The 22326-nt window shown below is 38.7% G+C and overlaps 1 protein-coding gene across 3 annotated transcripts in view; it reads right to left on the bottom strand.

Moving 5' to 3' along the window:
• Positions 1-22326, bottom strand: part of LOC115213823 (cytosolic non-specific dipeptidase) — a 44842-nt gene that overhangs the window by 10296 nt on the left and 12220 nt on the right. For 2 of the 3 annotated variants that reach the window (XM_036504487.1, XM_036504488.1), the window contains exons 3-9: positions 13351-13474; positions 12427-12597; positions 11357-11437; positions 10981-11055; positions 8268-8348; positions 5696-5769; positions 2151-2225 (exon numbers count right to left, since the gene is read on the bottom strand). In XM_036504487.1, the coding sequence (XP_036360380.1) occupies positions 2151-2225; positions 5696-5769; positions 8268-8348; positions 10981-11055; positions 11357-11437; positions 12427-12597; positions 13351-13371 (578 nt within the window). In that variant the 5' untranslated portion in view covers positions 13372-13474. Of the gene's footprint in view, positions 1-2150; positions 2226-5695; positions 5770-8267; positions 8349-10980; positions 11056-11356; positions 11438-12426; positions 12598-13350; positions 13475-16855; positions 16905-22326 lie in introns of all 3 variants that reach the window. The other variant, XM_029782715.2, reaches the window with a different exon arrangement.

The raw sequence follows: 22326 nt of genomic DNA on the forward strand, positions 1-22326 counted from the left end.
TTGTTTCTCTCTTATATATTTTAACCCTTTTGTTACCATATTTCTGTTGAGATGCTCTGTGTTTTCTTCAATTAATTTTAAATATAACAAAGAATTTAGTAAAATAACTTAGTTATCATTCAGCTAGTGTTAGGAACATAAATTGTGACTAAAAGATTTTAATTCAGAACTTATGAAAACAAGACATTTGTACTACAGAGCCAGAGGCTGTTTCAGCCAGGCTGGTATCAAAAGGGTTAAAAACATTTTGTCCATTTTTATGGTTTGAATATGAATTCTGCTAAGGTCAGTCTTGCTTTTCATCCTTTCATGGTTGATGAAATAAGTATCTGTTGGCACCACATATGAAGCACCCATGCTGGTGCCACATAAAAAGCACCGATGCTGGTGCCACGTAACATGCCGCCACTATAGCCTGTAAAGTGACTGGTGTTTGGAAGGGCATCTAACCAGGCCAAAGCAGATGACCGGCACCTGGTGCAGCTCTCCAGTTTGCCAGATCCTGTCAAACCATCCAAACCCATGCCAACATGGAAAATGGACATTAAATGATGATGATGACAATGATGGTGATGACAATGATGATTGATGGTAATAAAGGCGGTGAGCCAGCAGAACCATTAGCACGCCGGGCGAAATGCTTAGCGGTATTTCGTCTGCCGCTACGTGCTGAGTTCAAATACTGCCGAGGTCGACTTTGCCTTTCATCCTTTCAGGGTCGATAAATTAAGTACCAGTGATGCACTGGGGTCGATGTAATCAACTTAATCCATTTGTCTGTCCTTGTTTGTCCCCTCTCTGTTTAGCCCCTTGTGGGTTGTAAAGAAACAGATGGTGATAGGCACTGGGGTCGATGTAATTGACTAGACCCACCCCCTTGCTCCTTTAAAATTTCAGGCTTTGTGTCTATAGTATAAAGTATTGTTAAGAATATCCAAACACACCTCCCTAATCCATATACTTCTCTGCTACTATAATTATTTAGAAAGTGATCATCTCCAAAGTAAGTTAATTAAGGTGTCAGCTTTAAGAAGAAAGACTCAGACATCGTTCATGATGCTGCACAATCAATCCTTTGAAGTCCCATTTGATGCTGACTTTATTGCAATCCTTCATCACAGTGGAAATCTTCATGCTTGTTTTTGGTTTGCAAGATTCTTGATGTCATTATCATCATCATCACCGTTTAACGTCCGCTTTCTATGCTAGCATGGGTTGGACGATTTGACTGAGGTCTGGTGAACCAGACCCCAATCTTGATCTGGTAGAGTTTCTACAGCTAGATGCTCTTCCTAATGCCAACCACTCTGAGAGTGTAGTGGGTGCTTTTACGTGCCACTGGTACGAGGGCCAGTTTGATGGTACTGGCAGTGGCCATGCTCAAATGGTGCTTTCGGCACTGGCAACGACCTCACTCGAATGTTTTTCCACATGCCCCCAGCACAAGTGCCAGTAAGGCGATGCAGGTAAAGATCACACTTGAATGGTGTTTTTTAACATGCCATCGGCACGAAGGCCAGCTTGTTGCTCTGGCAACGATCTCACTCATATGGTACTCTTAGTGCTCCACTAGCAATGAATACCAGTCACCGAGTTTGATTTTGATTTCGATTTCACTTGCCTCAACTGGTCTTTGCAAGCAGAGTTTAGTGTCCAATGATGTGAATTAGTTAAAACAGATCTTGTGTTTTGGGAGGGTTGTTATGCCAATAATAATAAACACATGTACTGGTTCACTATCACTTCTTTATTGTTAGTCAAGTAAATCACTATGATTATAACCATATTGGCACGAGTTAGACAAGTCTGCAATAGAGTACATCTTCCTTTGTTGATCATAAGATCAAGGTTTCGATTCCTGGACTGGGTAGTGTGTTGTGTAATTGAGCAAAACTTTTCATTTCATGTTATTCTAGTCCACTCCCCTGTAGATGAGAATGATGTCCAGCCCAGAAGGAGTGTCATCTTCTCAGATACTTATGTGCCATGGGAACTTGGTAACTTGGCTCTTTGAGTTCTGGGACTTGAGACAGTAATGATAGTGATGATGATGATGATGATGAAAGTTTTAAAAAATGCCATATTGCCTATGTTGGTGAAAAGATGCCAAATGATAACAAAATAAACAGTTGAAACACAGAAGTACTTACACAGAACCACCAAACACACCGGAATGTAGATCTTTAGATGAACATTCTACTTCAACAAAGAAGTGACAAACTCCACTGAAAGAGAAAGGAAATTTTATATAATCACGGACTCAATACATGTGTCTAGAGACAATTTAGATGCAATATGTTCGTGGCCGTTGCTTGTGCCACCTGACTGGCTCCCATGCAAGTGGCACCTAAAAAGCACCATTTGAGCTTGGTTGATGCCAGTGCCACCTGACTGGCACCAGCACTGGTGGCACGTGAAAAGAATTTTGAAAGAATACATTTACAATGCTAAGTATGGACAAAATAATTTTAAAGATAACCTAAAGTAATCTCCCTTGTAGATCACACCCCAAAGGAGCACCAGTTAATTATTAGTGACAAAAGCAGTAGCAATACCCAAAGGAAATCTTTATATCCTAGTTAACATGGCGGTCTTTTTAGAATACCAAACACTACATTATTAGCCATGTTAAGTTGGATATAAAGATATCCTTGCCAGGAAAAGGGAAAAATGGCTGCTTATAAATGCTAAAACCTTCCCAGGCAAAGAATGTACTCTGCAACATAGACTGGTAGTTAGTGACTTTAGGATCAGGACTAAGAGGACGACCAGAAGACGACCAACATGGAGAAGAAGGATCTGGAAGCTTAAAGATCCTGCGAATGGACAGAGATTTAAGGACATATTACTTGAAGCCCTTGACGAAGTAGAAGGGGATAGAGTATCACATGGGGTAGAAGACAACTGGCGGCTTCTAAGAGACAACCTGCTGAGAGCCACTGACCAGATCTGTAGCTGGTGCAAAGTACCCTCTCGACCTAAAATAATGTGGTGGTGGAACAATGTTGTAGACAGAGCTATTAGAGAAAAGAGACAGGCTTAGAAGGACTGGAAGAATGGGGGTAGCAGAGGTTTGGAGACGCTACTATGAAAGGTTGCTGAATAAAGAAAATGAATGGGATAAAGAGAGTCTGCCGAATGTCGACCCAACAGAGGGACCAGCTATCCGAGTTGACAGTTCCTTGGTAGTTAAAGCAATTAGAAGCATGAAGACAGGGAAAGCCCCTGGCCCATCAGGAATCACTGCAGAGATGCTCAAAATATCTGCTCAGGAACAATACACACTGAAAATGCGCAGAGACCAACTTCTGCCACATTCCAAGGAGAAAAACTAGAAATAGTTGATAGCTTCCATTACCTAGGTGACCAAGTCAGTAGCGGGGGCTAGTGTGTTGAAAGTGTAACTGCTAGAGTAAGAATAGCCTGGGCAAAGTTCAGAGAGCTCTTACCTCTGCTAGGGACAAAAGGCCTCTTGCTCAGAGTAAAAGGCAGACTGTATGACGCATGTGTACGAACAGCCATGCTACATGGCAGTGAAACATAGGCTGTGACTGCTGAGGATATGTGTAAGCTCACAAGAAATGAAGCCAGTATGCTCCGATGGATGTGTAATGTCAGTGTTCATACTTGACAGAGTGTAAGTACCTTGAGAGAAAAGTTGGACCTAAGAAGCATCAGTTGTGGTGTGCAAGAGAGACATTTGCACTGGTATGGTCATGTGGCGAGAATGGATGAAGATAGGTGTGTGAAAAAGTGCCACACCCTAGCAGTTGAGGGAACCTGGTGAAGAGGTAGACCCAGATAAACCTGGGACGAGGTGGTGAAGCACAACTTTCGAACATTAGTTCTCACTGAGGAAATGACCAGAGACCGAGACCTTTGGAAGTATGCTGTGCGTGAGAAGACCCGGCAGGACAAGTGAGACCATAACCCGTGGCCTCAGTCCACCTGTGCATACCTTCCTTCTTGGGACACAAAACTCTACTTGTGAAGACCTGTTGAGGCAAGTGAAAATCAAAATCAAAATCGATCAACATCAATGGAAATCGTAGCTGTGCTACCAGTGCCGGTGGCACATAAGTGAACCATCCGAACATGGCCGTTGCCAGCGCTGCCCCGACTGGCCTCCGTGCCAGTGGCACGTAAAAAGCACCATCCAATCATGGCCGTTGCCAGCCTCACCTGGCACGTAAAAAGCACCCACTACACTCACAGAGTGGTTGGCGTTAGGAAGGGCATCCAGCCGTAGAAACATTGCCAGATCAGACTGGGCCTGGTGCAGCCTTCTGGCTTCCCAGACCCCAAGTGAACCGTGCAACCCATGCCAGCATGGAAAGTGGACGCTAAACGATGATGATGATGATGAAAGATTACCATTTGGTACTGATACTGCTTTCATTATCAATAATTAATTTTTAAAAAGTCAGCTAGTCATTTGCAACATCAGTGTCAGAAACATTCTGATATTCTATATATGGTAGCAGCAAGGTTTGATGAGCATGCAGTCACCTAGATACTTCCTACTGATCAGCTCCTATAGACTGAAATCACTTGATATGGGAATTCTGGTGCCCATGACAGATGAATTTCATTTGTTATGATCTCTGTGTGTCCCTTTATGCATCAAGCACCCATATGAGAGGAACTCTCAGGGCTAATAATGCAGGATTTGTGGTTTTAAGAAAACATCCATTTCAAGATTACAGTGGTTAAGAGCGTAGGCTACTAACCCCAAGATTCTGAGTTTGATTCCAGGCAGTGACCTGAATAATAATAATAATAATAATCATTTAACGTCTGCTTTCCATGCTAGCATAGGTTGGACGATTTTGACTGAGGACTGGTGAACCAGATGGCTGTACCAGGTTTCAATCTTGATCTGGCAGAGTTTCTACAGCTGGATGCCCTTCCTAATGCCAACCACTCCGAGAGTGTAGTGAGTGCTTTTTACGTGCCACCGGCACAGGGGCCAGTCAGGTGGTACTGGTAACAACCTCGCTCAAATCTTTTACACAGGTGCCAGTAAGGCGATGCTGGTAATAATAATAATAATAATAATAATAAACCTGGATTCTCATTTCTAAGGTATTTTTCAATGTTGTTATTATTATTATCATTATTATTCATGATGATGATGATGAATAATGATAATAATAATAACAACATCGAAAAATACCTTAGGAATGAGAATCCAGGTTCGAAATTTCCCCAAGACACCTGATGAAGGCTGGAGAGTATATCAGCCAAAATGCTGTGTTAACAACAAACAAGATGAGGGCAAATATCCGTCAAATGTAAATAATTTGTTAATTACAAATAAGTAAATCTTACCAGTTAAGATTACATAGTTAAAGTCACCCACCTTCACCTTCCCCTCCCAAATACTTCCTCCTGGGGGCAGGAGCTTTTTTCCCTTTCTTTTCCTCTGTTCTTAAATGTCTCTCAAGCTTCATGGCAACTTCACTAATGCTGGTGACATGTAAAATGCACTCAGAGTTCTTTATAAAGTGGTTGGAATTAGGAAAGGAATCAAGCTGTAGAAACTGTACCAAAGCAGACACTGGAATCTGATGCAACCCTGCAGCTTGCCAGTTAGTTCCCTGTGAAATTGTCTAACCGATGCCAGCATGGAATATGGATGTTAAATGATGGTGATGATGACGAGTAATAAACAGGATTCATTAATCATTCTTACCGAAGTCCGTAAGTCAAGCAAGGTCTATTCTTGCTAAGCCAGTTATTGTCCGAGATGCAGATGAAATCAATATCCTACAAATGAAAAGAAACACATTAAAAATATGGAAAGAAAAATATTGAAGACTGAGCTTGTTTTTCTTGGTTGTTCTATGGAATCGATATGTAATATACATATCATCATCATCATTTAACATCCGCTTTCCATGCTGGCATGGGTTGGACGGTTCAACTGGGGTCTGGGAAGCCAGAAGGCTGCACCAGGCCCAGTCTGATCTGGCAGTGTTTCTACAGCCGGATGCCCTTCCTAACGCCAACCACTCCAAGAGTGTAGTGGGTGCTTTTTACGTGCCACCGGTACAGGTGCCAGATGAGGCTGGCAAACGGCCACGATCGGATGGTGCTTTTTACGTGCCACCGGCACGGGGACCAGACGAAGCTGGCAACAGCCCATGGAGGTGCAATGGCCCAGTGGTTAGGGCAGCGGACTCGTGGTCGTAGGATTGCAGTTTTGATTCCCAGACTGGGCATTGTGAGTGTTTATTGAGTGAAAACACCTAAAAGCTCCATGAGGCTCCGGTAAGGGGTGGTGATCCCTGCTGTACTCTTTCACCACTCTTTCTCTCACTGGCCTGCTCGTTTAGCCAGTGAGGTGGCGTCATTTGAAGTCTAAAGCAACATCTGATGGTCTAGTTGGTCACGTGATCACATGATATATATATATATATATATTTGGAGAGAAGATTTTTCCTCAAAGAGTTAAGATCAGGAAAAGAACCTTTTTAGAAAGTAGAAAGCCACTAAGCCAATACACATTTCGTGAAATCTCTTCCCAAATGTTAGTGTTTTTCGACTTTCTGAAAAGGTTCTTTTCTCGATCTTAACTCTTTGAGAAAAAATTCTTCTCTCCAGGTATTATAACTGTATCAAGGAATTTCCAAAAGACTCCACACACACACACACACATATATATATATATATATATATATATATATATAGGCGCAGTAGTGGCTGTGTGGTAAGCAGCTTGCTAACCAACCACATGGTTCCAGGTTCAGTCCCACTGCGTGGCATCTTGGGCAAGTGTCTTCTGCTATAGCCTCGGGCCGACCAAAGCCTTGTGAGTGGATTTGGTAGACAGAAACTGAAAGAAGCCTGTTGTAAATATATATATATATATATATATATATAAATGTGTGTGTATATGTTTGTGTGTCTGTGTTTGTCCCCCTAGAATTGCTTGACAACCGATGCTAGTGTGTTTACGTCCCTGTCACTTAGCAGTTCGGCAAAAGAGACCGATAGAATAAGTACTGGGCTTACAAAGAATAAGTCCCGGGGTCGAGTTGCTCGACTAAAGGCGGTGCTCCAGCATGGCCGCAGTCAAATGACTGAAAAGAGTAAAAGAGTATATATATATATATATATTTCGTTTTGGGATTTGGTTTGCAAGATTCTTTGTATGAGTTTGTGTGTTGAAGCATATTCTGTTGTATCTGGGGAGAGTCATACATACATACATACATGCATGCATGTACAGGCACACACACACACTGATCCACACACATGTGCACAAACAAACAAAAAGGACCACAGTGCGAGTAAAAGACAGAATCAAAACTATTGAAAATGTTGCAAGACGCAACAAAAATTTTAGAAAAATAAAAAAGAAATAAGTGGAAATTTTACTGGTGAGTGTGTTAAATTATAAGGCATCAAAAGAGAATGACTCTCCCCAGACACAACATATATATATATATGTGTATGTATTACTTAATACATATCTTTATATATAAAAGTAAGGTTGTGTGTCTGTCTCCTACGATTTAGATTCCTAACTACTCCCACATTTTGCGGTGCAGTGTAACCAAAACCTGGTATCTTATAGTCGTGATTCATATCGAGCCCTTCTGGGTATTAGCGCGCGTCTATGATGAGTCTACGATTTAAAAAAAAATTTACCATCATTTTTTTCCATTTTAATGCATTTTTTTCGCTATTATATAAGGGAAGTAACTCTCTAAAAATGTCTACGATGAGTCAACGATTTAAAAAAAAATTTACCATCATTTTTTCCATTTTTAATGCATTTTTTGGCTATTATATAAGGGAAGTAACTCTCTAAAAATGTCTACAATGAGTCAATGATTTAAAAAAAAATTTACCATTATTTTTTTCCATTTTTAATGCATTTTTTGGCTATAACTCTCTAAAAATGCTTATATAGTTATTTCCCTTACAAACCCGAGCAACGCCGGGCGATACTGCTAGTATTTTATGAAACCAGAACAGATAGCCATAGGAAATGCCATTAAACATTTTGTCTGAAGCATCAGTGATTCTGCCAGCTGACCACCGTAAATGGACATAGTAATAAAAATATGCATTAGAGATAATTCTCAATATTCTCTTTTTAATTAATTATTTTGGTAATAGGTTATAAGGAGACTTTAAAGACCTGTTTGGAAGCCTGCAAGATAAACCTGAATACATGGGAGTCAGAAGCACTAAATAGAGTCCAGAGGATAAAGCTGCCTCCAACTTTTGCAAAGAGGAATAGAAAATGATGTTACCTTCAAAAAAGAATCCTTCTTTGACATCAACAGGTTTGCAAGACCATCAGAATCAGATTCTTCCATGGCTTCAAACACAAACTGGAAACAAACAAACAAAGAAAGTACATATTAACAATGATGTGTAGCTTATTGAGGTTTTGTGATATCAGCATGGCTTAAGCTGAGAACCACTGACCAGATCTGTGTCTGGTGCAAAGTCCCCTCTCGACCTAGAATAACGTGGTGGTGGAACAATGTTGTAGACAGAGCTATTAGAGAAAAGAGACAGGCTTGGAAGGACTGGAAGAATGGTGGTAGCAGGGAATTGTAACAGACAGCCAAAAGAGAAGCTAGGAGACAGGTATATTTAGCCAGAAGGGAAGCAGATAAGAAAAAATTTGCCAATGCTCTGTGCCGTGAGGACCAAAGACTTGAGGTATTCCGTGTTGCAAGACAGTGTGTGAGAGGGAATCGTGATGTGGTAGGAGAGAAATGTGTTTGCATGGATGATGGCTCACTTGCGCTGAATGAGGATGCAAAGAGAGAGGTTTGGAGACACCATTATGAGAGGCTGCTAAATAAGGAAAATGAATGGGATAAAGAGAGTCTGTCGAATGTCGACCCAACAGAGGGACCAGCTATCTAATGTGACAGTTCCTTAGAAGTTAAGGCAATTAGAAGCATGAAGACAGGTAAAGCCCCAGGCCCATCAGGAATTACTGCAGAGATGCTTAAAATATCTGGTAGTGTCGGCTATAGCCTAGTCACCCATATAGTTAACCAAGTGATACACGAAGGAGTCACACCCAATGACTGGTGTAGCAGCATAATAGTCAACTGCTACAAAGGTAAAGGTGACACTTTAGATACAAATAATTGCAGAGGTATCAAGCTGTTGGATCAGGTAATGAAGGTTACAGAGAGGGTCATAGCCCAACTGATTAGGGAAAGAGTTAGCTTGGATGAGATGCAGTTTGGTTTCATGCCAGGGAAAAGCACCACTGATGCCATATTTCTGGTGAGACAGCCGCAATACCTAGCCAAAGATAACCCCCTGTACCTGGCTTTCGTTGACATGGAGAAAGCCTTTGACTGGGTCCTCTTATCCCTTATCTGGTGGTTAATGAGGAAACTAGGGATAGATGAATGGTTAGTGAGAGCTGTGCAAGCCATGTACAGAGATGATGTAAGTAAGGTGAGGGTTGGCAATGAGTACACTGAAGAATTCAGGGTAGAGGTAGGGGTCCACCAAGGTTCAGTCTTCAGCCCCCTCCTATTTATCATAGTCCTCCAGGCAATAACGGAGGAATTCAAGACAGGATGCCCCTGGGAGCTCCAATATACTGATGACCTTGCTCTAATTGCTGAGTCACTATCAGAACTAGAGGCAAAGTTTCAAGTGTGGAGACAAGGATTAGAATCGAAGGGCCTTAACATCAACCTAGCTAAAACCAAAGTCCTAATATGTAGGAAGGCAGGTAAATCACAAACGCCTTCAGGTAGATGGCACTGCTCGATCTGTAGAAAAGGTGTAGGTAGAAACTCTATAAGATGCACCAAGTGTAAGCTATGGACACATAAGAGGTGCAGCAATGTCAAAGGAAGGCTAACTGGGAAGATAGTTTTTGTATGTGGCAGATGCTCAGGAGCAATAAACACTGAAAATGCTCAGAGACCAACTTCTGCCACATTCCAGGGAGAAAAACTAGAAATTGTTGATAGCTTCCATTACCTAGGTGACCAAATCAGTAGCGGGGGTGGATGTACTTAAAGTGTAACTGCTAGAGTAAGAATAGCCTGGGCAAAGTTCAGAGAGCTCTTACCTCTGCTGGTGACAAAAGGCCTCTCGCTCAGAGTAAAAGGCGACACAAACCCTACTTGTGAAGACTTGTTGAGGCAAATGAAAATCAAAATCAAAATCGATCAACATCAATGGAAATTGTAGCTGTGATACCAGTGCCGGTGGCACATAAGTGAACCATCCGAACTGTGGGATGACGTCAGCAGCTGGACGTCAGCAGCCGGGTGCGTTGACCGGAAGCTGGGGCAAGCGGAAATTGCGCCCTTTCCAACGTGGGTCGTGCAGGTGACAAGACGTGTGAGGACATCGTTAAGGGTTTGGGCTAGCAGCTGCTATCGTTAGTGTTTGGGTCGGGGCTGTGAGGAAGGACTAGTCATCACTGGAGGGTCTCCGTCACTAAGAAGAGAAGGTAGGTGCCTCTATATTCAAATCGCACACTCACTACAAGAACCATCCAAATGTGGCTGTTTCCAGCGCCGCCCCGACTGGCCTCCATGCCGGTGGCACGTAAAAAGCACCATCCGATTGTGGCTGTTTGCCAGCCTCGTCTGGCACCTGTGCAGGTGGCATGTAAAAAGCACCCACTACACTCACGGAGTGGTTGGCGTTAGGAAGGGCATCGGCTGTAGAAACACTGCCAGATCAGACTGGGCCTGGCGCAGCCTTCTGGCTTCCCAGACCCCAGTTGAACCGTCCAACCCATGCTAGCATGGAAAGCGGACGTTAAACGATGATGATGATGAAATCTATAATGTATCAATTTGAAAGCTCATTCATTATCAGCCATGGAAAGAAGCACAAGTACACAATAATCTCATCTTTTTATATAAAAATGGATTACAGTTTAATCTTATCTGATATAATTCTTATCAATAACAGACAGAAAAAATGAAAGTGAATTAAAGGATGAGATAACAACTTGTGTCTTACTTTTAAATTGAGAGGAAGGTCAATTTTCTGGTTTTGATATGCTTCAATAGCATTCAGCCAACCAAGAACTGGTCCCTGAAATTATAAAGAAATAACAGTCAAACTGAAGTATGGTACCCTGTATCCTGTAGTTCCAGGTTCAATTCCATGGGGCAAATGTCATCTGTTACTGACTTAGGGCATTGTCACCATCATTACCATCTTTATTGCTGTTGCCATGATTATTTTCAGCATGGAACATGAATGTTTTTAAATGACTATTCCTAAATCCAACAATATATATACTTATATATATAACATTCTATAACATAGACTAGGAAGAATTTAGCAATAAACTTACTTAGAATCAAAGTACCCCAATATTAAGGCAGCTTACCTTATCGTCAGAAGTTCCTCTCCCATATAACTTGCCATCAATTTCTGTTAAAAGGAATGGATCTGTATCCCAGCCATCAGACTAATAAAGAGAAAAGAAATCACAAATTTAATGATTATTTAATAATTAATTAATGTCATAAGTTAAACAGTGAGAATCTGTAGCGTCACAGAACCCTGTCCTTTAATAACGATAATTACAACAACAATGACAATAACAAAGTCTTACATTCTAAGTATAGTAGCTCTGTCTATGCTCCGGAAAAGCAATAGATCAGGACCTGAAGATTAAATAGAGTCAAGGATTGACAAAGATATGATTAATCTTTTGAATTTAGTAAATGATACCAGATAGGAAAAAGATCTTCTGTAGCGAAACAACTATTCAGGGCTAAAATAATTCTTAGAAAAGAGAAAACCCTCTCGATATAGATTTGGCAATTCTGTTTTGCCTCAAATGTGTCGTTGAAGCAGAAACACTTCTTGCATCAAAGAGATAGAAAGGGATAAAAGTACTTTAGATATTAAAATTTCAGCCTCCCCCAAACACGTATATATATATATATATATATATATATATATATATATATATATACATGATAATGACGATATATATATAAGATAAAAACTTACTTGGAAAAAGATGCATGGCTTTCGATCAAATAATAATATAAATGATATATAAACATATGCATATATACATACATGTTTGTACATACCTACATCTATATGTATATATACATGCATATATGGTTACAGGACATCCAAAAAATGTTGAACATAATGAGAAACTAAAACATAAAAACAAAAACATGGAAACAAACTTTTTTTTCAAACAACGAAAGAACAGAGTACAAGACATACAACACAAGGAATATTCCCCTTCTTCAGTTGTCCCTGTTTCGTCTACTCCGCATTTCGAAGGTAAGGACAACCTTACCTTCGAAACACAGAGTAGACACATATTCAGCATATTATTATTATATAATAATAATAATAATAATAATAATAATAAATAATAATAATAATAATTAGAAGAAGAAGAATATAAAAAAGGCATTTTCCACCCACCTTATTAGCTGGTTGAACATCAACATGTCCATATGCTAACAAGGTTTTCTTTTTAGGATCATTACCAAGTTGTCCAAAAATCACAGGAGGAAGTTTAAGGACTCCTGAGGATGGGAGGACTTGATCTCCAAGTTCCAGTAATTCAGTTTGAATATTGAGTTTATCCATTTCCTTTCAAATATAACACAACATCATTATATTAAAACACCTTTATGGTTGGACAATACAGAGAGGGTGCAGGAGTGGCTGTGTGGTAAGTAGCTTGCTTACCAACCACATGGTTCCGGGTTCATTCCCACTGCGTGGCACCTTGGGCAAGTGTCTTCTACTATAGACTCAGTCTGGCCAAAGCCTTGTGAGTGGATTTGGTAGAAGGAAACTGAAAGAAGTCTGTCGTATATATGTATATATATGTATATGTGTGTATATGTTTGTGTGTCTGTGTTTGTCCCCCCAACATCGCTTGACAACCGATGGTGGTGTGTTTCTATACATATACATATACATATATATATATATAGTTTGTGGATTTGCTCCCCACACTTAACACATAATAGTATGAAAATGTAAAGATACATCTTTTTCCACCTCTGATGAGATTCAAATGTTTTTAATTATATTAATTAATTTCTAAAGTCTTGAATTGAAACAGCTGTCAGAGATGATTATCCAGTTTTGTAATTAATAAATAGTTATTAATTTAATTATCTCTGTTTTCTTATTTTCTTGAAAATATATATAAAACCCAGTTTATCCAATTACCATACAGTTGAAAATTAAATGTAATATTCAGTGGGATTGAGCCAAAAACCACATTTTTACGGAGCAAGCTTTTCAACCACACAGCCATGACTGTTTAGCCTAAATAACACTAAAAATGATAAAAAAAAGTAATATAAATTTATTAAAAATAATTTCTCTTACGGCTTTTGTCCATTCAACCATTCTTCTAACTTCTGGCCTCAGTTTCACAGATGCTGACACACTAGGAATGGCCACAGCAGTGCCAAGCCGTTTGATAAAACGGTCAGCATTATCATCGATGTACCTGAATAAGAAATCAAACAATAATCTATGTAATATCGATAATCCATACAAGTTATGTGTGCTTGTGTATGTATATGTATGTGTGCATATGTGTGTGTAAAATGAAAAGGTGAAGAAATTCCAAGAGTCACAATTATATTAAAAACAAAGAAGAAAATGCACAGAAATCTTTATGATTAAAATGGAGAGTTTATATATCCAACCGGTTTCAGATTTTTAATGATAATCATAATTTGTAGCTAATGATCTGATAATTTCATCATTTCATTACTAGATGTTGCTGGTTATAACAGAGACAATAAAAAATAACTGCTGTTAACAATAACAGGGAGGTAATAAATGAAATATTTAATTTTCATTCTTAATAATAACAATGGTTTCAAATTTTTGCACAAGGCCAGCAAATTTGATCACATTGCCTTCCCATCTTCAGTATTCAACTGGTACTCTTTTTATCAAGAACTGAAAGGATGAAAGGCAGAGTCAACCTTGGTGGAATTTGAACTCAGAATGTGAAGCACTTTAAGAAATGTGACTAAATGTTTTGTCCAATGTGCTAATAAATTTGCCAGCTTTAATATGACCATGATGATGATATTAAGAAGTTCACTTTTCAACTACATGGTTCCAGGTTCAATTCTGCTGTGTGACACCTTGGGCAAATGTCTCATATCACAGTAATATCTTTATTAGTTTAACGTCCATATTTCCAAGCAAGGTAATATTTCCCCTGGCAATGAGGGGCACTGCTTGTATGACATGTTGTTCAGTGTGTATATAACATTAGTTAGAGAACTTCCCGCTAGGCAGTTTTTATTTCCTCTCAATTGTCTTTCTTCGAAATTATAATTTCCCCTCTCTCTGACTATCACCACCTCTTTCACATACAACTGTTATCCCTCCCATTTCTGTTTCACAGTTTCATCTGTCACATGTAGTAGTAGTAGTAGTTGTAGTAATAGTAGTAGTAGTATGGGAGGGCATGTGCTGTAACAGCATGCTGCTGCATCCACAGATGGCTCCTTTGCATTACTCAGGCGATAACCCACGGGTCTGTTTGGGTAGTTGTTGCTGATGAGATTTTTATGAGGTCGGAGAAGTTCTACGTCAACCTCTTATAGTTGCCTTTTATGACAGGCAGAGGAAATGTTGGCTCTATCCTTTGACATGCTGGTCCCCACACAGCATTAGAACAATGTGAGAAGAAATGTTTTGCCCTAGAACACAACATGCTGCCTGGTCAGGGACTCGAATCCACAATTTGCCAGTACCGCCTGACTGGCCCTCATGCCGGTGGCACATAAAAGCACCCACTACACTGTCAGAGTGGTTGGCGTTAGGAAGGGCATTCAGCTGTAGAAACTCTGTCAGATCAGATTGGAGTGTGGTGAAGCCATCTGGTTCGCCAGACCTCAGTCAAATCGTCCGACCCATGCTAGCATGGAAAGCAGACGTCAAACGATGATGATGATGATGATGATGATGATAACAGAATTGAAGCCACATCACGTCCGATGACATAATGGTACATGCTCAAGGCTGGTTTGCTATCTAAAACTCCAACTTGAGCTGCAACTAAAAGCACAGATGTCATGGCTATCAAATGACAATTGGCTATAGGTATTTTGTCAAGAGAGTATGTGCATGCATAACTGAATGACAGTCCACCCAGGCAAAAGAACTGGTATCTGGTTAGATTATAGCATTTATATCTTTAAAAATGATGGTTACGTTGTTACATGAGCACAGACCTTACATTTTTACACCCTTCGTTCTTGTGATCCTCCTCCCTCTCTATCTCTCTCTCTCTCACACACACACACACATACACACATACATACGAGAGGGCGCTAAAAAGTTCTTGCCTTTGGGTAAAAGAAAATAGAGGAGGATCAGTTAATTATAATTTTATTCAACATGTTCCCCTCTCAGATTTACACACCTATTGCAGTGGCCCTTCAGTTTTTCTAAGCCCTGTATAAGAACTCGGAAGGTTGGGCCTCCAAACAAGCCTTTCCCTTAAGCCAGGGACTTTTCAGCACCCAATAATATCTCTTTTACTCTTTTACTTGTGTGTGTGTGTGCCTGTTCTGTTTTTATGTATCTATTGGTTGTGCAATGTAGATAAAACGAAATTATGCCAGCAATGTCGCATTTTAAACTCGAAGGAAAAAAAGGCCTTGCATATTTGTTCTTATCTGCTTCATGTGTTTATGTAAAATCAGAAAAGAAAGACAGTGAGGACGCCGTATCAGTAATGGTAGACCTCAAGTTTGAAATGTGACATTGCTGCTATAATTTCGTTACATCTACATTGCACAACACATAGATACATAAAGACAGAACACGCGCGCGCGCGCGCACACACACACACACACTGAGGAACAAGCATGCACACACGCACACACACACAGAGGAAGAAGAACGTGAGTGATTGATTGATTGAGAGAGAGAGAGGGACGTTACGCTCTCTCTCTCTCTCTCTCTCTCCTCTCTCTCTCTCTCTCGGATAGCCAACATTTGTTTATAGTGAACAAAAGTCTGTAGAGTACATTAGCTCACTCCCTCCATCAGATCGATGTTACCTGAACAGGTGCACGGTGTATCACACTGTCAGGTGTTGGAGTGATCGTAGAGCAACGTGAAACGATGTTTTTTCGCTGAAGAACACAACACACCACTCGGTCCCGAAAGTGAAACCGCGACCCCGCGATCCTAAGTGCTTCATCCAAACCACTAGGTCACGCACCCTCGCACACATGTATGCACGCGCACATATATACCACGGGCTGCATCCAGTTTCTGTTTACCAAATCGACTCAAAAGATTTTGGTCAAACCAGAGCTGGAGTAAAAGACATTTGGCCAAAGTGCCACGCAGTGGGACCGAACCTGAAGACCGTACGGTTGGAAAGCAAACTTCTTAACCACACACCCACCCACCCTTGCGTCTAATATACACATTTGTTAATTACATTTTGAGACAGCACGACCTACTTTCAACTGATTATCTCTTTAAAAGTTGGAATCTCTCAAATTAGAATTTTAAAAAAGTAAGGCGTTTTTTTTTTCGCATTTGGTTGCTTACTTTTTAATCACAAGCACAATCTAATTTCATTTTAAAATTGATAAAATATATTTGAATAAAATATAAAGACTTAAATTTCAGGGACACTGAAATAAAATGCCGTTAAATTTTTGAAGAAAATTATTTATAAATCAGACAAATCTGCCTCAAATGACAACCTGTTCTCTGAACAAAAGACGAGGTATAACTGAGCGAAATGTCATGACGGAAGGTAAACTAGGTGAGAAGAAGGCTGACAAAACAATTACGTTAACGGTGATAGCAATAACATACTTGTAAGATTTAATAAACTTACTTGAAAACGGGTTCCATTGTGAAGTGTGAAGAGACAGACACAGCGGAAACTGTGGAGAAATAGAAAAAAAGAAACGATTAAAGTGTTTAGAGAGAGGGAGAGAGACAGAGGGGAGAGGAAGAGAGACAGAGGGGAGAGGAAGAGAGACAGAGGGGAGAGGGAGAGAGACAGAGGGGAGAGGAAGAGAGACAGAGAGGAGAGGAAGAGAGACAGAGGGGAGAGGAAGAGAGACAGAGAGGAGAGAAAGAGAGATAGAGGGGAGAGGAAGAGAGACAGAGGGGAGAGGAAGAGAGACAGAGGGGAGAGGAAGAGAGACAGAGGGGAGAGGAAGAGAGACAGAGGGGAGAGGAGAGAGACAGAGGGGAGAGGGAGAGAGACAGAGGGGAGAGGAAGAGAGACAGAGAGGAGAGGGAGAGAGACAGAGGGGAGAGGGAGAGAGACAGAGGGGAGAGGGAGAGAGAGTATGTCTGTCTTGGCGGGTAGACAGAGAAGCATTAAAAAAAAAGATACGATGCATGTGAGGGCCGCAAACTTCGACTCTGATAACATCTTGCAAAGATGTCACTGCCCTTTTTTGAGTTTCTTGCCTAGATATCGGCTCATCCGTGATCTCGGTGAGCCAGAGGTCAAGTTTATATTTGAAATCGTCTACATCCACTCCATGAAGGCTCCTCAGATGCTTCGGCAGACAATTAAACAGCTGTGGGTCTCTGGAACCCAAGTTGTTGCAGTACATGTATATATTAATAGTAATGGTAAGACAACAAAAGAATGAAAGAGACCTCGATATTATGTGAATAGAGGAAATTTATCTGTAAATATAATATGTAACAATTATTTGGCAGCCAAGATAAAACTCCGACATCCGAAACTCGGAGTTTCATCATGGCTACCGAATAATTGTCACATATTATATTTACACACACACATATATATATAAATATATATAATACATACACCAACCCCATACATACGCACGTCCAGACCAATCTTACGCACTAATACTCTCTCATACACACACACACACACACACCCGTATACATACTAATACATACACCAACCCTATACATACACACATCCAGACCCCTCCCACGCACTTTTAGCTGGTCACTCAACCCATTTATCAACCCTATTATCTCCCCTTATTTCGCTCTCGCGTCTCATGTTTGATCTTTGACCTCTGGCCGAAATCAGATCGCCATGTTGATTCGTTAGCTACTGCACGCATTTTTTTTCTCTCCTTCTTTCTGTGTTTTTCTCTCTCTGTGTATCTTTCTGTTGAAGAGCGTAGGCTCGAAACGTTAAAGACTTGTTTTATTTATATTTCCTGAGCGCCATACTAATACAATTGTTCGTTTGTCTTCCACCTGCCTTCGTCTTTTGTTTATTTTCATAAAGCTTCCCGTTATATATATATATATATATATATATATATATATATATATATATATATATATATATATATATTTGTAAAAAATGAAGTTCGAAAATGCTGCTATATTATACAATTTTTAATTTTTATATATACATTATAAAATAAAGAACTGTATTTCATAAAAAAATTTAGACCAAGTTTAAACACCCTGGGCCAGGAATACTAAAACAAAAGATAAGTCCTCCGAAAAGGAGAAGCAAAATTGCTCGGGTTTGTAAGGGAAATAACTATATAAGCATTTTTAGAGAGTTTTAGCCAAAAAATAGCAAAAAAATGCATTGAAAATTGAAAAAAAATTAAGGTAAATTTTTTTTTAAATCGTTGACACATCGTAGATATTTTTAGAGAGTTACTTCCCTTATATAAAAGCGAAAAAATGCATTAAAATGGAAAAATATGATGGTAATTTTTTTTTAAATCGTAGACTCATCGTAGACGCACGCTAATACCCAGAAGGGCTCGATATGAATCACGACTATAAGATACCCGCTTTTGGTTAAACTGCACCGCAAAATGTGGGAGTAGTTAGGAATCTAAATCGTAGGAGACAGACACACAACTTCACTCTTATATAAAGATGCTTTTTTTTTTTCAGTCATAGAGTTAGATTTATGAAGGTCTTCAGTAGAAAATCCTTTGAATTCTGACTCGCTGCTTGATATAATGAAATTCGTATCCATTTTTTGTCAGAATTACAAATTTTGAAAACACAATAGGAACAAATTTCGGAAAAAAAATCTCCCATAATTCACGGAATTGAAATTACACTTCGATTTTTGTACAAAACTGTAGTTGAAGTGTTTACGAAGTATAATACGTGTTTTCACGAATGTACTAAAGAGATATGCTCTGATATTCTCATTTAAATATGAATAGGTAAATTCGGCCGGCTTGGTAACGAAAGGGTTAAACGGATGCATACATTTATTAATCTCTTATTATAATAACTATATATAAGTGTCGTCTGTTTATACATAAACACTGTTTCATACTGCAATTATATATACATATATCTATATATAATATTATATAATAAAATATATACAGAGTAAAATAAAAACCAATTTACCTTTTCTGTCCGTCCGTGTGTCATTGCAAATGTGTTGGAATGATAAGTGAGTTGTGTTTTGGCGCCTTTTTTACTAATAACAAACACACACATGTTTGTATGTAGTTGTATATGTATGTGTATGCGTGTGTGTGAGGAATGACACACACACACTCACGCACGCACACATGTACATCAATGCTCGGAGTGATATGTTAAAATATTGAGTTTTCTCGAATTTTGTCTTAATTGGTGGTAAAATTGAAAGAAATTTTTATGGCATCACCCACTGAAGTACTCTGAAAAATCTTAGGTAAACTCTAATTGAAGAAATTGTGTATTTATTTGTTTCTGTTTGCTGTGTTTTTTTTTTTTGAGTAGTGGTTTAAATACTTTCACTTTAGTCTTCCTCAAATCACTCTGTCGCTATTTACTTTCATTTTATTCGTTGCACACTGTGTGTGTGCGTTTGCGTGTGCTGTAAACCAGACTAAGAAAAGCATTTGACATACACACCAGAATGTGAGTTTTCTGTAAATTTTGCTTAATTGGGAGTTAAATTTTAAAAATGGACCTGACATGACCCGATGCATTCTACTCTTAAAAATGCTAGGTTAATTGTAATTGAAGAAATCCTATATTGTAGATTTCTATAACTCCCAAAGGGAGGCAGATAAAATCTGCCTTTTATAATAAGACTAGCAGTATCGCCCGGCGTTGCTCGGGTTGTAAGGGAAATAACTATATAAGCATTTTTAGAGAGTTATAGCCAAAAAGTAGCAAAAAAATGCATTAAAAATTGAAAAAAAATTAAGGTAAATTTTTCTTTAAATCGTTGACACATCGTAGATATTTTTAGAGAGTTACTTCCCTTATATAAGCAAAGAAAAAAAATGCATTAAAATGGAAAAATATGATGTAATTTTTTTTTAAATCGTAGACTCATCGTAGACGCGCGCTAATACCAGAAGGGCTCGTTGTTATTCTGGGTAACTTTCTGTAAAATTATTAAAATTTTGTTCAAACATCGCTATAGAAAATGGGTTATTAGCTAATATTCAATTGGGTATACAACAAAATTTTACGATAGAATGTTATTCTGGGTAACTTTCTGTAAAATTATTAAAATTTTGTTCAAACATCGCTATAGAAAATGGGTTATTAGCTAATATTCAATTGGGTATACAACAAAATTTTACGATAGAATTTGTTATTCTGGGTAATTTTCTGTAAAATTATTAAAATTTTGTTGAAACATCGCTATAGAAAAGGGTTATTAGCTAATATTCAATGGGTATACAACAAAATTTTACAATAGAATTTGTTATTCTGGGTAACTTTCTGATACCCATAATTATTTATGGCAAAATAGGCCTTAATTTCATTAAGATGTGGGGGAAATAACAAACTATCCTTTCTTTCGGTTTGTTTACGTTTAGCGTAATGATTTCAAATAGGCTCATTCGAAAAAGTAAATAGAAATAGTCTAAGGCTTTACTCTTCTGGGAAAGTCTGTGGCTTGGTCCAGTTTCTTCAGAAAACTCACCAAAGAAAGAAACAGTTTTTAAATTTTCACTCCATTCAGGTACCAATTCGTTTTCTTATCGTTGTCGGATTCACTGTTTTCACTTTAATAGCTGCCAACTTGCAAAGACAAGGAGGAGAAGGGTGATAGCGTCAGTGAAACAATTCGCTCCCTTTGTGTGTGTGTGCGTTTGCGTGTGGTGTAAACCAGACTAAGAAAAGCATTTGACACACACACAGAATGTGAGTTTTCTGTAAATTTTGCTTAATTGGAGTTTAAATTTTAAAAACTGGACCTGGCATGACGCGATGCATTGTACTCTTAAAATTGCTAGGTAAATTGTAATGAAGAAATTCTATATTGTAGATTGTATAACTCCCAAGGGAGGCAGATAAAATCTGCCTTTTATAATAAGACTAGCAGTATGCCCGGCGTTGCTCGGGTTGTAAGGGAAATAACTATATAAGCATTTTTAGAGAGTTATAGCAAAAGTAGCAAAAAAATGCATTAAAAATTGAAAAAAAATTAAGGTAAATTTCTTTAAATCGTTGACACATCGTAGTAGAGATTTTAGAGATTACTTCCCTTATATAAAAGCGAAAAAAAAGCATTAAAATGGAAAAATATGATGGAATTTTTTTATCGTAGACTTAGACTCATCGTAGACGCGCGCTAATACCCAGAAGGGCTCGTTTGTATTCTGGGTAACTTTCTGTAAAATTATTAAAATTTTGTTCAAACATCGCTATAGAAAATGGGTTATTAGCTAATATTCAATTGGGTATACAACAAAATTTTACGATAGAATTTGTTATTCTGGGTAACTTTCTGTAAAATTATTAAAATTTTGTTCAAACATCGCTATAGAAAATGGGTTATTAGCTAATATTCAATTGGGTATACAACAAAATTTTACGATAGAATTTGTTATTCTGGGTAATTTTCTGTAAAATTATTAAAATTTTGTTGTGAAACATCGCTATAGAAAATGGGTTATTAGCTAATATTCAATGGGTATAAAAAAAATTTTACAATAGAATTGTTATTCTGGGTAACTTTCTGATACCATAATAATATTTATGGCAAAATAGGCCTTAATTTCATTAAGATTGTGGGAAATAACAAACTATCCTTGCTTCGGTTTGTTTACGTTTAGCGTAATGATTTCAAAAGGCTCATTCAAAAGTAAATGAAAAAGTAAATAGAAATAGTCTAAGGCTTTACTTCTGGAAAGTCTGTGGCTTGGTCCAGTTTCTTCAGAAGAACAAATCACCGAAAGAAACAGTTTTTAAATTTTCACTCCATTCAGGTACCAATTCGTTTTCTTTATCGTTGTCGGATTCACTGTTTTCACTTTAATAGCTGCCAACTGCAAAGACAAAGGAGGAGAAGGGTGATAGCGTCAGTGAAACAATTCGCTCCTTTGTGTGTGTGTGCGTTTGCGTGTGGTGTAAACCAGACTA

Source organism: Octopus sinensis, linkage group LG7 (assembly GCF_006345805.1).
Source record: "Octopus sinensis linkage group LG7, ASM634580v1, whole genome shotgun sequence".
In the NCBI taxonomy this organism is placed as follows: Eukaryota; Metazoa; Mollusca; class Cephalopoda; order Octopoda; family Octopodidae; genus Octopus; species Octopus sinensis.